The 17,190-nt window shown below is 40.7% G+C and overlaps 1 protein-coding gene across 5 annotated transcripts in view; it reads right to left on the reverse strand.

Annotated features, from left to right (window-relative positions):
• LOC140487128 (rho guanine nucleotide exchange factor 10-like protein) overlaps window positions 1–17,190 on the reverse strand; it is a 205,014-nt gene that overhangs the window by 91,044 nt on the left and 96,780 nt on the right. For 3 of the 5 annotated variants that reach the window (XM_072586666.1, XM_072586667.1, XM_072586668.1), the window contains 3 exons: window positions 17,040–17,131; window positions 5,674–5,769; window positions 4,045–4,220 (listed from right to left, as the gene is read on the reverse strand). In XM_072586666.1, coding sequence (XP_072442767.1) covers window positions 4,045–4,220; window positions 5,674–5,769; window positions 17,040–17,131 — 364 coding nt within the window. Of the gene's footprint in view, window positions 1–539; window positions 647–4,044; window positions 4,221–5,673; window positions 5,770–15,640; window positions 15,812–17,039; window positions 17,132–17,190 lie in introns of those variants that run through there. The other 2 variants (XM_072586669.1, XM_072586670.1) reach the window with 2 other exon arrangements.

A 17,190-nucleotide genomic window follows, 5' to 3' on the forward strand; every position in this document is an offset into this window, starting at 1 on the left:
TTACCTGCATTTCTACACGTCATTTATTATATCCGTTGCTCCCGATCTGGTCTCCTCTGTATTGGGGAGACAGAACTCCTAACTTGCAGAGCGCTTCAGAGAACATCTCTGGGACACCTGCACTAAGCAACCCCATCATCCTGTGGCTGAACACTTCCAATCCCCCTCCCACGCTGCCAATGGCATGCAGGTCCTGCGCCATTTCCATCGCCACACCCTTACCAACTGACGCCGGGAGGAAGAATGCCTCATCTTCTGCCTTGGGACCCTCCAACCACACGACATCAATGTGGACTTCACCAGTTTCCTCATTCCCCTTCCCCCACCCCCCCCAAACATTATCCCAGTTCCAACCTTCCAACTCAGCACCGCCCTCATGACCTGTTCATCTTCCTTCCCACCTATCCGCTCCACCCTCCTCTATCACCATTACCCCCACCTATCGCTCTCTCAGCTACCTTCCCCCAGCCCCACCACCCTCCCATTTATCTCTCCACCCCGTTAACTCACAAGCCTCATTCCTGATGAAGGGCTCTTACCCGAAACGTCGATTCTCCTGCTCCTCTGATGCTGCCTGATCTGCTGTGCTTTTCCAGCACCACACTCTCAACTCTGATCTCCAGCATCTGCAGTCCTCACTTTCTCCCTGTGAAAAATAAGCGTTTGTGCTTTCAATACACATGACCTCCTGTGATCTGACAAATGTCCAGACCTGAGGTTGGGGTGGGTGCTGTGTGCATTGTGCTGTCCAAAATATTTTGTTTCTTTGCCCTTCTCACAACACCTTTCTTGTTCATTTGGGTTTTGCACTACTGAATGTGACATTTTTCTCCTTAAGATCACTTCCTGTTTTAACATCTCCATGGAGATCACAACCACATTTTAATATATTATGGAAAACATTTCTCACAACCCCAGAAACCTTGTTGGCTTTTATTCTCCCACAGAGAGAGCAAGTGATATTACAAAATAATTACAAGTCAATTCATTAAATTTCTTGATTTGACCCTTTATCTTTGTAGGAACATAGGAGTAGGCCATTCAGCCCATCGAGTTTGCTCCACAATTCAATATGATCATGGCTGACAATCCTTACATTAACCCTTTATCTCCTTGACGGATTTCTAAATGCCAATCAACTTTACGCTTACTAAAAGGATGAGCTTCCGAAGATTCACAACCCAAATGTAAAAACATCTTCTCATCTTGGTGGTATGTAGCTTTCCCCTTATTTTGAAGTTGAACCCTCTTAGCATGGCCTCCCCAACCAGAGGAAACATCTTACCTGAATCTACCCTGTCTATCATAGAGTCAGAGAGTATGGAAACTGGACCTTTCATCCAACCAGTCCATGCTTTTTAAGTATTTGCAAGTTTCAATGAAATCATCTCTCATTCTTCAAAGCTCTACAGAACACAGGCCCAGTTTACTCAAACACACCTCGTAAGACATTCTCATCATCCCAAGAACAAGATTTGTGAGCCTTTGTCGTACTCTCTCCCTGAGGTAAAGGCACCAAAACTCTACTCAGTGCTCCAGGAGTGGCCAAATCAAGGTTATATGTAATTGATGCAAAACTTCACTACTCCTGAAGGGCTCTCATGACACAGTGGTAGCAAATCTACCTCTCAGTCTAGAGGCAAGAGATGAAGTCCCACTCACACCACAACTGGGTTATAGTATTTCTGAACAGGTTGATTAGAAAATGACTTGACTACTCCTGCACTCAAATCATCTTACAACAAAGGCTAACCATTCTATCGGCCTTCCTAATCCTTGCTGCAGCTGAATGTTAGCTTTCAATAATTTATTGACAAAGATGTACAGATTCCTTCCTACTTAAACACTCTTCAGATCTTCAACAAAAGCCTCTCATATTATATTCTATCTGCCACTCATCAAGTCTGTCCAAATCCAGTTAAAGGCACTTGATATCTTCCTTACAGCATGCGTTGAGTGTCATTAACAAACTTAGAAACATTATATTTGGTACCCACACCCAAACTTAGTTAGTGAACAACCGAGACCCCATCCCAACCAAATACTGATCCTGTGTAACCCATTTATCAGAGTGTCCTCCTTTGCCATTATATTTTCCATTTATTGCCATTTTTCAACAACAGCCTGTACTTTTTTAACACCTTTAGCACGGGGAAAAAAAAATCCAAAGTGTTTCATAGGCAGATTTCATCTATTTCTTCCACCTTATTTCATTCCAACCCAACCAAAACTGCAGGAATTATTAGAACTGGTACAAAAACCTTGCAACAGCAAACCAAGATTTCTCCAGAAAGAGTCACCAACCAGAAGTTAAGTCAATTGGTTCTCAACTTAAGATTCCCAAAGCATACATTTATAAAGCAAAACATCACATTGAACATTTGGATTGATGAGTCACCAAGTCACCAAAAGGTTAATTTGAATCTCCTATATGCGTTTTATTTCCCTTGAAGCAGAGGAAAAAGTTAGGACATTAAATTTGAGTTGACAAGACCAAATGTTCCAAACCTAGAACCCAAATAACCAGTTCAAAAAGGTCCAATCAGAAAAGCCTAAGAATAGAATTTCCTAACAAGTCAGACACACAAATTTAAATGGTCATATTTCTTAACCATTCCGGAATATGTGACAAAATTGATCCATAAACTTTGCTTCTGACACTACTGTTTTCTCCAAACCTTCTGTTTAAAAGCTTTAAGCATCTTTAGCTGAAGCTTTGCTCCCCATTAACAACCTTACATCAAAAGATATTTATATTTTTAAATGTCTGATCAGATGTGTTAGTCAGGTGAATTGGCCATGCTAAATTGCCCGTAGTGTTAGGTAAGAGGTAGATGTAGATGTAGATGTAGGGGTATGGGTGGGTTACGCTTCGGCGGGGCGGTGTGGACTTGTTGGGCCGAAGGGCCTGTTTCCACACTGTAAGTAATCTAATCTAATCTAAACTCAGAACTAATGAGATTCGAACCCAGGCTGACTGGCTCTGGGGTGACCTATTCTGAATTCGGTCTGACAATAAGCTTGGATGGCTTGGTTGTTGAAACTTAAAATGGGGCCCAGGTTGTTTTTGTACTGGGAAGATGATATTCACACCGATAAACAATGGCAAGTGTATATGTGCCAATTCTGAGACTAGGGTCAATTAGGATATTAAGTCCTGATCCTGAAAAGAAAAAGAATGGACGCTAATGAGAGTGGAAAATAATTTACCTGGAACAGTCTAAAGTTAATGACAGTGCTTCAGATTCTCAGTCATGTTAAACATTACATAGGTTACTTTTTTAGTTTAAAGTATAGGTTGACTAACACTTGATGCCAGTGTTATTTTCAGTTTGTTTGTTACATTCAAAGTCTTTAAACTTAAAATCTGGACATGTGATCTTTTCAGTCAGAGAAATTCAAATACCTTTTAAAAATTAAGCAGTCTCCACTCTGATCATAACCTTTATGCCCAACCAATAATTTCATAGCTTTTGGAGCCAATCTTTAGTTTGCCAGGCTCTTACATACCCCAACTCAATAAATCCTTTGGCCTCTAGGGATAATTCTGGTTTAATCAGGAAACATCATAAACCACAAAGGCACTGTTTTCTTTGTCCCAGTTTCTGCAACTCAAATGGACTTTGGATACTCAATTTCCAGCTTAAAAATTACATTGTTGTTTTCCAATTAATTTCCAAGTATCACATCCTTAATTCTAGGAATATTTTGCACTGACCTTACAATCCACCAGGTCGACACCAGCTAAGCTACCTTCACTTCCAGTGACAATGTATTTTAGCTCAACCCAAATTTGCACGGATGGTGCCATAATCCACTTCAGAAATGCTTTTCTGCAAGCTTTCGACATAACATCCTCTCACTTCTCATGATAAAAAGCTTCACTGAACAATAAGTACCCTTATGGCAGTAAACAGAATCCTGGCAGCAATATTTGTCTCTCTGGTCTACCAAAACAATCACACCTGCAAAGGTCAGAGTTCACCAATCATTTGGCCTACTATTGCAATGATTGCGAATATCGTTGATCGCTGTGACTTTCACCTTTGGCTGAAGGACAGCTTTGGACTTTTGCTGTTCTCCTCCAGGTTTATTTTCTTCATCCGAGTGTTCATCATAGCTCTCAAATTCACTGGAACTCCAACCGTCTTCTAGCTGTGCTGGACTGATACAATTTACTTCCCGATTCACATCATCGTAGATCAATTCTTCCATGGGCACTGCGTGAAGTGAAATTACAAAGAAGCTTTTAAACTCCAACAATTGGCAAACAGAAGCTTTGACAATATCAATAAGCTCTTATGGGGATTCAAATAAAAATAATTAAACACCAAGAGTTTATCAGGGACCTTATGGGATTTCAATCAGTCATACTTTAGTAATGAATTCTGCACACCAAGAGGAACAGCGAGGATATACATTTGATACAAATATCAAACCCCTATTAGTGACTGAGCTTTGAGAGAATAATTTTATGAGCAATTGAAAATGCAAGATAAAGGGAGCACTGTATAAAAACAGGCTTTGTTTGCTCTATGTTGAGAATGATGGTTATTAATATGCATTTAGCATTTCTGTTGAGAGTGGATACAAGTTTCCAAATCTGCTTGGAATACAGACATCTGCAATGAAAGAGTTCAACATTTTCAATGAGCAATGTCATTTTAAAACAGTGAGTGGGACCCCGGTTCTAGAATTCACAGTGCCCCCAATTTTCAGAGGCTTAGGATAACAGCGCAAGTAATGAGCCCACACCCTGCACATCCAACCTGACCGTTAAAGTATTGCCAAGCTCCTGCAGCTTTCATGGGGTCTGGCCAGTCTCCCTATGACTTGAATTCATGGTACCTCACAGAAGTCATAAATCAAGAATTGGCATTCAGAAATCTTTTGAAAGGCAAGCTCAAGAGATCCCATTCACATGTCCCCTCTGTGCCACCTCCGCAGCACGACCCCCATTCTCCCTCATGGCCCCTTATAAGATTCACGGTGCTACATGTAGGACAATGGCATGGAAAGGACATGAATTGAGCTGAAGGGTATCAGAGTAATTGGGACAGTGCCAGCATAAGTTGGTTTTGAGTTGGTATGAAACCTACAAGGAGTCACGGGCAGTGTATGACAGTCAGGAGGGAACGGAACTGGTAAAAGGTGAGGACTAGAGAGTTTGACAGCCTTTAAATCCCAGGGAACCGATCATTGTCTTGTATCCAGCCATCTCAGAGAGGGGCAGCACCACCAGTCTCTATCCTGCACTAGTCCACTCTGCCATTTGGGGGACTTGTTACTGAAATGGGTCTGGTGAGTCAGGAAATCAAGCTAACTATCTAAGTAACAAAAATCATGACCATTGTATTTCCACTTTCACTGACCTATAGGACCATGCCAGACAAGATGTGATGAAAATCTATCAGAATGTTCATTCTGGACTCCATTCCCACTGTGTTTGGTAACATATGGAGATGTCCAATGCAGAAAGAATGGGCTTTGACTGTAATGATCTGAACAGCAGTCTTCCAACACTCTCCATTTGTGTGGAAATGGCTAGTTGGGTGGTAGAATGTGGCTGATGGCCATAGAACCCAGTGTGAATATGAAGAAAATAAGCTGGAGAGGAAGAACTAGGAAGGTGATGGGTTGGCAAGTAAAGTTCTGGTGAAAAAAAGCTCTTACCCTGCTCCTCAGCAAATTGATCTTCATTTGTAACATCATCATAGATCACATCATTCTCTACACCTGGTGATGTATGCTGGGCTGAGGCAGACTGGGCTGAAACAGTGTAGAGAAAAGTAATTTTAAGTTAAAATTTGTGAGTAGCATTGCAATGCGTTTAATAGCCAGAGCATCCAATCAAACTTTTATTGATATTTACTTAGGTGCAACAAATTGGGATAGGAGAAACATACAGGACTCTCCTTTTCCGAAAAATCCAGCATGTTAAAAAGAGCAGCTCACCACATATTCACCTGATACTAGAGAAGACCTCTTCTAATCAACCCTTTTCAATGATGTCCTCTGAAGGAGGTAGGTCACCTAGCTCAGAGATAGGGACACTATCACTGTGCCACAAGAGTCCCCTGACACCAGAGAACCTGAAAGTCACCAACTCAAAAACAAAATTCCAATTAAGCAATTAAACATTCACTGAAATTATCAGATTGGCATATTGACACTGGCTGGCTGCAGTCAAAACCAGTATTCAGAGGGGAGTTGAAAATAAAAGGTATTTTGGATTCATTGGCCAAATATGTGACTGAACAAGATTTATATATGTTCATTATATAATGAACACATGCAAATCTTGTTCAATCATATTTGGATGATGAATCCAAAATACCATTTTATCCCCACACTTCCCCTCAGAATAACAAGCAGCAAATAATTGGATAGCAATTTAATCCAGTAAATTCATGCTACACACAAGCCTATCAACATGTCTTTCTTATCCCTATATCTAATTTTCTGATCTGTTCTTTATATGCAGGAGTATGGGGAATATCAAATGGAAATAGTAACTGGGCAGTCTCTCCAAGAAAATGGTACTCTCTAGATTTTGCTGTAGGATAATAAACACTGAATACAAATCATAAAGTTTTACCCTTGTATTTTTTAAGCATAAATTTGCCTTAGTTAGAACAAACATTTTCTCTTGAGAAAAATGCAAGACTCTATTTTTGGGAAACCTGCCCCCAAAGAAACAAGGGAGCAAACAGCTCACAACTGGCATGTGACCCCATTTGAGAATAAAAACATCAGATGCTTCAATTGAAAATACTTAAGATCAAAAATACCAAAAAGTACAATGGATACTTTGGTTGGGAACAAACATAATTATATTTCTTTAAAGTCACCTTTGATTCAAGTCACCTGGAAAGTGAGGTAGCGCTGCACAACTGGGTCATTGATTAATTCTTTTCCCCTCAAAGATTGAAATCTGAGGAAAAGTAAACCCTAACATAAAGCAACAATTCAGAAATGAAAAGCAAAGAAACGACAAACCATGAAATGAGGCCTTGCGTGAGCAGGGAAAGCAAGGAGAAACTATTTTTTCCTGATCAAATAGTAAATTTGAGGAGAACCCAAAAGGTTACACCCAAATCAACCTTACAGGGAATCCATCAGGAATTGATTTTAAAAAGCAACTAAGGAAATTGGTACCAGTTTACAAAGAGCTAAACAGGAGAAAATTACCAGACATGGTACAACAAAGGCACCACATGCTCACAAACAGGAAGAGGCTTCTTTTTTTAAAAAAATGAACACATCACAGGGAGAAGTGAAAATGGATGAAATCTGAAAAGGACTCAGCTACAATCAACAATGAGACAATGAGCACTTTAAGCAAAATACATCCCAGCTGAAGAGCATCATTCAGCATCAATCTTCAATTCAGTAGAGGCTTGCATTCAGCCACTTCAATTTGTTTCATGATGTCAGGAGATAGTATCTCTGCTTTTTTTAACAATGATCATTAAGTCACTCTAACATACGGACAGCAATTTCTCAATCTCCACAATTTCTGAAAGTGAAGTGAATTTGTGGCAAAACAGCTTCTGGGGATGCGGAAAGTAAAGGTGAGCAGAGAAGTGTCAGTAGTTTCCACCCAGATTGAAATATCCCCAGAATAAAAGATAATAGATACAGTGATAAATAAGTAGAGTTCAGTACCAGCCTGACAGCCATCTTAAAAACCACACACACACACTTTTCAGGCAGAAATCAAGCAAATTGTATTGACACTTTTTGTGTTGAATACATTCCAGTTGATTTCCAAGTTTACAAATGTGAGCAGGAGAGAATAATGTTTGAAAATATATTGGAGGGCCAAGGTGTGAAAGTCTCTAAAGACAAATTACTTTAATTGTGTACTTATCAAAACTTTAATAGTGCACTGCTATTAGTGCCACATGACCAAAATCCTGTACCCACGGGGTCAAGGTTAATTGGAAAGATCTGTGAGAAATTTGGGTAAGGCTTGTGAGTTAACCAGGCCCAGGGGAGCCTTAGCTTGATTTGTGAGATGAGACCTTTATAAGACTACCCAGAACAAGTGTTGCCATTCAGGCTCAGTTGATTGTTTTTCTTATGTATTGAGAACATCAGTTAAAGCAAGTCAAGCTTAGCTATGAATTGGTCTGTGAATTCACTAATATATATAAAATGAAAAGGTTTAGCAATTGGAACCTGATGTCACCTCACCAAAGCATTAATCAATTTCCTTCTCAAATGTTTAGTGGATTAGGATTCTTGTGACTCAGTTATAGTGTCCCTGCCTCTGAGCCAGGATGTCTGTGTTCAAATTCCCCTACTGTTTCAGAGGTGTGTAAGATAATTAAGATGTGGAGTGTTACACAGAGGGTATATGTGGAGGATTATGGCATTTGATTACTGTGAATTAAGCAGCTATCATTGTTACCTCTCTCCAATCCTCTGCTGAATAGCCACTGACTTGTTATAAGGCAGTGTCTGAAAGGGTTAACTGACATCATGAGAAAAGCTCCACCTGTCAGGATAGGAAATGCTTTTTCTAGGTAGAGATAATCAATTGAATTATTTGTGTTGGTTTGGTTTGTAGGGTGTCTCTAAATTATGTTTAGTCCCAAGTCCATGGAGCTAACAGGAGTATGTAATTTTAATTTGAGCCTGATGTCTCAAGAGAATATCAAGTATCTCAGATGTAATGTAACTATTAAGTTCTTTGTAAAAAAACCCATACTGTTTATCAAGACAGGACCACAGTTCTGTCACGACTTTATACAATCATCCTTCTCCATTTGGTATCAGGAATTTGATTAATACCAAGGAGGAGGATTGGTGGCAGTAAATCTACCCTAAGTATCCTAAATGGTTCTGTAAGAGACAGCTGCACCATTACTGCATTGCCTGCCCCCATTATGTTAATCATGTATCTAAGTATCAGGTGTGTATGTAATCATAGCTAAACACTTCTTTAAGGTTCATACAATAGTGAGACTAACCCTACCTCTCAGTCAGAAGTTTAGGTTCAACATGCCCAAACAGACTGATTTGAAAAAAAATTAGAATTGCAAGGGAGTAGGTTTTCACATTGCAAAGACAATCAATAATAATCCAAGGTAATCACCAAGTTAAACCCTAAAGTTGCAATACTGGATATAGACAGCAGATGATGCTTCAGATCAAGAGTATCCTTACACCAGAAATACAGGTCCAAGCATGTGTTGTGTGATCTGGAATTAATTGATGCATTGCATTGCTCAACACTTACGTCTTCTGAGTTGGTCAATACAAATATTTGTCCAGAGAGAGAGAGACAGGAAAAAAACAAAATCTCCTAGAGTTTAATTTCCCTGGTGTGGCATAAACAATAGCAAGATGTGGGAAAATACAGGAAAAATGTGAAAAAAAGACAGATTATCAATACTGAGAAAAATGTTTGTGATCCTTCCCCAGAGCCTTTGTTAAACTTCATTTATTCCAGCAGTTGTTAGAAAAGTTAAAGATTTTACAAAAAGTATCCAATTTAAACCCACATTTACAGAAAGCACTCGTCAGGTTTCTATACTTTAATTAATAAATATTAATTATAAATAGATTCTAACTACAGGTAAACATTTACCAATCATTTAATTAAAACTCTACTATTTCAAACTCTTACTTTCCCCCTACACACACACACCTAAGGAGAAGCAGTAGTTGGTTTCTGCCAAAATAGTCACATCCCCAAGCTTTTCAGCTACCTGGGAACCAATCACATACCTGATTGTGACAGAAGTGGTCTGTGGATTAGTGACCAATTATCAATCAGCTACCAACTGCCAGCCAAAGCTCTGCTTCTACACACGCCTTGGATCCATCTTGTCTGCAAACCAGCCTTTTGGTACTGAGTCACACAGTGATCAAGATATACAGCATGGAAACAGACACTTTGGTCCAACTCGTCCATGCTGACCAGATAGCCTAACCTAAACTAGTCTCATTTGGCAGCACTTGGTCTGTATCCCTCTAAGCCCTTCCTATTCATATACCCATCCAAGTGCCTTTTAAATGTTGCAATTGTACCAGCCTCCACCGCTTCCTCTGGCAGCTCATTCCATACATGTAACACCTTCTGCATGAAAAACGTTGCCACTTAGGTCCTTTTTATATCTTTCCCCTCTCACCCTAAACCAATGCCCTATAGTTCTGGACTCCCCCACCCTGGGGAAAAGACTTTTTACCTTATCCGCGCCTCTCACAATTTTATAAACCTCTATAAAGTCACCCCTCAGCCTCTGACATTCCAGGGAAAACAGCCCTAGCCTATTCAACCTCTCTATATAGCTCAAATCCTCCAACCGCAGCAACATCCTTGTAAATCTTTTCTGAACTCTTTCAAGTTTCACAACATCTTTCCGATTGGAAGGAGACCAGAAGTGCACATAATATTCCAACAGTGGCCTAACCAATGTCCTGTACAGCTGCAACATCACCTCCCAACTCTTGTACTCAATACTGTGACCAATAAAAGAATGCATTCCAAATGTGCAACTCTCCTGCTTTCTCTCCATAACCCTGCACGTTCTTGCTTTTCAAACAGCTATCTCATTCCCTTTTAGTGCTTCAAGTGAACCTGTCTCCATCACACTGGCAGGCAGCTTATTCCAGACCCTTGCCACTCGCTGCATTAAAATGTTGTTTCGCCAATCCCTTCTGCTTCTTTTACTAATGACTTTCAATCTGCCCCCTGGTATTTTCAATCCTTTCACAAGGGGGAGCATTTCCTCCCTATTTACTCTCTCCAGACCCATCATGATTTTAAATACTTCAATCAGACTTTTCCCAGTCTGCTTTCCTCTAAGAAAAACATACCCACCTTCTCTGATCAATCTTCATAACAAAAATTCTTCATCCTTGAAGCCAAACTTTTAAAGCTCTGTGAAATCTTCATATCCTTTCTAAAATACAGTGCCCAGAACTGAACACAATACTCCAGCTGAGGCCAAACTAGTATCTTACATAAGTTCAGCAGTACCTAGTTCTTGCATAATAAAGCCTCTCTTCATAAAGCCAACGATGCTGTGTGCTTTATTTAATGTACTCTCCACCCATCCAGCCATCTTTATTGCCTTATGCATATATACATCCAGATCATTCTGCACTTCAGAACTGTACCCTTCTGTTTATACAGTCTCTCCATTTTCTTTTCTAACAAAATGCATCATCTCCCACTTCTCTGCAATGACTTCATCTACCTCTGTCCACCCACTCTGCCAACTTGCTTATGCCCTTTTGCAGTTCTAAACTATCCCTCTCACAGTTCACAGAACATTCAAGTTTCGCAAACGTTGAAGTTCTGCCCTGGTACTCCAAGATTTACAGCATTAATATTTACCAGAAAAAGCAAAGGTCCCAACATTGGCCCTTGGGGAACTTGACTATGTATCTTTGCCACCCTCTTAAACATTCATTCACCCCTATTCTCTGTTTCCAGTCACTCAGCCAACTTTGTCACTGTGTTTCCACTGGTCACTTTACTCCATGAGCTCTAACTTTGGTCACCTCTGTGCCTCTGTATCAGATGTCTTCTGGGACACCACAACAACAACATTGCCCTGATCAACCCACCTTGTTAACTCTTCAAAAACTCCAGCAAGGTAGTTAAACATCACTTTCCCTAAGGAAATCCAAGCTGGTTCTCCTTAATTAACACCATTCAAATGATAAGAAGAGCACTCTGGTTGAAACTGTTAAGAGAGTTGCAGTGCAGCTGGAATCTCGAGGTGTGTCAAGGTGCAAGGCACACTTCAAATTTGTGGATCTCTTGGATGGGTTAGAATAAACAAGGGTTTTAATTTTAAAAGAATATTACTACAAATGGACTCTGCCACCTACACTCTGAAAAGTATCAGCATTTACTGCAGACGTCTCTCCTCACAGCTGAAGTACAAACTGCTACAAGGGCAACTTACGTGGTGCTTTGTAACACATATATGTCAATTGGGGTCCATTCAGTTATTGGTCCCTCGCATTGCCTCAAAAGCTTAGTCTTGTTTAAGTAAGAGATGCCTTGGGTTTGTTTAAATAGAGCCAAACTCCAACATTTGTTTGTTTCCTTGATATGCTACTGTACAGAACCGAACTATGTTTGTGACTATGTGTATACACATATAACAATATCTTGAATGAATAGAGCATATTTTTGAAATAAAAACCTTTTATATAAAACCAGTTGTCTCGAATAACCATCACTTGGCACTCAGTGACAGATAAACTCCAACACAGAAACAAGCCAGTCAACCCAACAAAGTGATTACGTTTCTAATAAGCCTTCTCCAACTTCAAAAACCTCTTCCCACCATGCTCCTGTTTCCCAGCAATCATGAAAGTGATGATCTGCCCCTCAAATACATCTGCCTCAATCACTCCCTGTAGCACTGAGCTCCACATTCTCTGTGCTGTCTGAGATTTTTATTTGATCTGATGGTGATTACTTTGGTTTTTTGCCCAGTTGTTCTTGACTTGTTTTGCAGTTTTTCCATGTCTGCACTATCAAACCCATCCTAATTTAAAACTAAAATTCTATCAGAACTCCTCTTTGCCTTCTCCTTCTGAGAGAAAGGAGGACCTGTTTGCTCAACCGTTCTTCATTGTTCAAGTCTTGTCCCATCTTTACACATCTTGTCTGCACCATCTCCAGAGCTTCACTGTTACAACCCATTGTAAAAGATAAAAGACTTAACAGCAACCAAGGTTTGTTCAATATATCGCATCAGTTGCATGCATGACACTGTGACCTTTTGCTATAAATTCTGTGTCTAATGACCCTGCTCCACTAGTTATCTGAGGAAGGAGCAGCGCTCTGAAAGTGAGTGCTTCCAAATAAACCTGTTGGATTATAACCTGGCATTGTGATGTTCAACTTTGTCAACTCCCAGTCCAACACCAGCGTCTCCACATCATAAATCAGTTAGGTACAAGTTCAACAAAAGTTGTTCTAGTATGAGTCCCAGTGAGGCACCATTTCCCAATTCTTGCCAATCTATGAAATCTTCCCTTAATTCTTATCCTGTTTTCTGTTTTATGGCCATGTCCCAATTATTTCTGTTTTTTGGGACCTGACTTTGACTACCCTAGCCATTATAATTGGTCCCTGAATAACAGCATCTCGACGGAGCATGACAGGCCACGCACCAAGGACTGAATTGATGGGAATAGTAAACTTTAGGAAGGTTACCTATGAATCAGAAGGCCCGAGTTCAAGTCTTAGCTACTCCAGAGGTCTCCAATAACATCTCTGAACAGGTCAATTAGAAAATATCTACAGTGGCTTCATTAATCAAGGCACAGACAGGCAGATCGAAGGCCATTGTCAGTAGTCACACTGGGTGTGGTGCCTCCCTGTTAACACCATCACAGAGGGTGCAGAAAAATTTGAGGGGGTAGAAGGAGCTAGTAGACAGAGAGGGTGGGGGTGGAGAGTGGAAAAAGCCAGAAGTCATAATCCATGGCCAAATCAAATATGTCGAAAAGAAAATCAAAGAATTAGATATGCCACATCCACTGTGTTGTTCTTGTCAACTCTTTCTGTTACTTCAAAAAAATTCAATAAGGTTGATTCAACATGACCTTAGACAATTATCTCGACACCCTTTCTTACAAATCCTCATGCCTTGCAACAGCTGTAACCAGGACTGAAGACAGTCACGTTGCTTTTAGACTTGTGTTGGTGCTGTTCAGAAACCAGCTGTTAAGTGTTGGGAGTAGAAATAATCCTGGTGATCTCTTCCTTTCCAATTTTTTTCTTTAACTATATTCCATTTGGTTTTGGTCTCAATCAGGGAAAGGTCAGGTGCCGTGCAACCAAGCCAAAAGGACAAATAAACAACAAAGGCATTTGTTGTCATGTTTCTTTGGTCACCTGACCATGCTTGGTCCAAAGGTGGCACAGCCAGAGGGGTATCTCATAGGTGTGAGATCTAATGAGGCCAGAGCGTAGGGGGAAGACAATTTAACATTTACTCCACACACACTCATCATTCAACACCATAAGCATTTGGAAATCATCTATACACTTCTGAGGAACCGATTCTGACAGATTGCTTGAAATAATCTGGTAGGCACTGCCAGAACTGGCAGCACTTACCTTTCTGTAGAAATGAAGAAAAAGTTACCCTTGCCCTGGCACATCTCCACAGTACAAACTTCTCCCTGCTGCCACTCCAGAAGGTAGGTTTAGAGCAACATAAACAGAAACTGCTGGAAAATCTCAGCAGGTCTGGAAGCATCCGTGGAGAGAAATCAGAGTTAACGTTTCGGGTGGACCTGAAACATTAGCTCTGATTTCTCTCCACAGATGCTGCCAGACCTGCTGAGACTTTCCAGCAATTTCAGTTTTTGTTTCAGATTACCAGCATCCACAATTCTTTCGGTTCTTTTTTTGTCTAAGCTTAGAGCATTCTGGGATGCAAAGTCTCCTCAACTCCTCAAAAGAGAAGTAAGTTTAATATTCTGCGGCTTATCTTTTGAATCAATCCTCTTTACAAATCCATTTAATTCTGGTGCCTTCAATAGGGAAGTAGTGAGAGGAAGTAGCTTCAAACTTTTGCTCCGAAAAAGTTTCACCATTGAGGTTACAGACCAACACCAGATGAGCCAAGCAATTCCAGCACAGAGGCTGCTGAAAGAGATCCCTTCATTACACTTTGCCATAGAAACTCTTTCACTTTCCCACCATTCTCGTATTTTCTCTGTTTTGCATATATCAAATGAGGTGCCAAACTATCTCACAATCCTTTAGAAGTCATTGAAAATTAGTCACGACCAAAGTCATTATTTTCTTCCCTAGGGTGGGGGAGTCCAGAATTTGACGGCATAGGTTTAGGGTGAAAGGAGAAAGATATAAAAGAGACCTAAGGAGCAACGTTTTCACACAGAGAGTGGTACGTGTATGGAATGAACTGCCAGAGGAAGTGGTGGAGGCTGGTACAATTACAACATTTAAGAGGCATCTGGATGGGTATATCAATAGGAAGGGTTTGGAGGGATATGGGCCAGGAGCTGGCAAATGGGACTAGATTAGGTTGGGATATCTGGTCGGCATGGACCCGTTGGACCGTGCTGTACATCTCTATGACTCTATATAAGCTGGTCAGGATCCAACAAAAAGCAGGAAAAGTTCTATTTTTATGACATAGGAGTTCACTTATTCTGTTAATGTAAGTTTGTAAATCGGATTAGAGAGAGTAACAGATCCTTTGTATAGACTATGCAAGGTTCTTGATTTGAGTAGTGCTGGAAAAGCACAACAGGTCAGGCAGCATCTTGAGGAGCAGGAAAATCGACGTTTCGGGCAAAAGCCCTTAAAACGTCGATTTCCCTGCTCCTCGGATGCTGCCTGATCTGATGTGCTTTTCCAGCACCACTCTCATCTTGACTTTAATCTCCAGCATCTGCAGTACCCACTTTTGTCAAGATTCTTGATTTCTCAATGCTCATAATAATGAGAATGCTACCTGCAAACATCAAATGAAAGACATATATTTATACATCACTTTTCATGATCACTAGGCAATTCAAGGTGCTTGAGTACCAATTCAGTCCTTTCTGAAGATAGTTACTGTGCATGAGGGCAGACATTTTCACACACTGCGAACTCCCCCAAAAACAATGTGATACTGACCTGATATTGATTTGTCAGAGCACCAGGGAGGAGACTCTGGCTCTTCTTTCAAATAATGTCATGAGATCTGTTACGTCACAAGAATAGGAAGGGGGGTCCCCGGTTTAAAGTCTCACCCCAAAGTCAGTACCTCTGCAATTCCAACACTCCCTCAACACCACACTGGGGGAGCATCCTTGTTTCTTCTTCTACAGTCTGAAATGGAACTTGAATCGTGAAACTTGTGACTCTTGGGGAAAATGACACAACCACAGCTGGCACACAATAAAATTTCCTTATGTCAGCTTTAAGACAGTAGATTCTGCTGACAGTTCCCTGGTTAATTTGTAATGACTCTTTGCAGACAATAACATTAGCATTAACAGATGAATCCTGGATGTGGCTGTCACCGGGAGATGTACCAGAGTGAAATGGGCACGCTTTTATCTGTACCTGGAGCTTTTCAAATTAACTCAATTCAACCCCCGTGCATTTCTTTATTCCATTTTAATCTGTTGAATTCCTCTTTTAATGCTCAGGACATTATTTCTAAAAAAAAATCAGGAACTCTCTGACGGCTGTATCTGTGTGTCACTCTGAGTCAGAAGGTTTCAGTTCAAATCGCATTCCAAACACTTAATCTGAACATTTCAGCTGGCAATCAAATGCAGTGTCAAAATGGTTCTATACTGTCAGATGCACTGCCTTTCTGATGAGGCCTCTATTTGTGACAGATAAATTAGGTTACCACCTCAGGAGACCCCAACATCTGATCTCCTCTTAAAAGGAAACTAATATAAACACACGCCATATAATGTGAACTACACAACAAAAGACAAACTGAGGACACAAAAGGGTGGCACAGTGGTTAGCACTGCTGCCTCTCAGAACCAGGGACCAGGGTTTGATTCCAGCCTCGAGTGACTATCTGTGTTGAGTTTGCACATTCTCCCTATGTCTGGGTGGGTTTCCTCCGGGTGCTCCAGTTCCCTCCCACAGTCCAAAAGTATGCAAGTTAGGTGGATTGGCCATGTAAATTGTCCATAGTGTCCAAGGATGTGCAGACTAGATGGGTTAGTCAGGGGAAATGCAGGGATACAGGGACGAGATGGGACTGGGTGAGATGCTCTTTCGAGGGTCAGTATAGACTTGATGGGCCGAATGGCTTGCTTAGAGGTTCTAAAGCCAACATAAAAGGAAAAAATTAAACCAGTAAGGATGATCAGTCAAACTTTCAAAAATCATAATGCTAACATATTCTCATTAGTCTAGCTGTATCTTAAAAGACTGCTCTGATCTCAACCAGCTTTCCTCCAGACCAGTTCCATAAGGAAACAAATCAGGCATCTCTCTCAATATGCTATTCATGTTACCACATTGCATGGAGAATTAGCACAAGCACCCACTGAGGGCATCTTACCATTATACAGGATGTTCTCCTTCCAAGACAAATCCTCAATGCCAGTCTCACCGCTACTGTTCGATTCAGTGCACAGGACAGCTGAAGGACTCCTAGAAACACAGGCAATGGGACAACACATAAGTTCCTGCTCAATGAAAAAAATTATCTG

This window comes from Chiloscyllium punctatum, chromosome 16, assembly GCF_047496795.1.
Source record: "Chiloscyllium punctatum isolate Juve2018m chromosome 16, sChiPun1.3, whole genome shotgun sequence".
Lineage (NCBI taxonomy): Eukaryota > Metazoa > Chordata > Chondrichthyes > Orectolobiformes > Hemiscylliidae > Chiloscyllium > Chiloscyllium punctatum.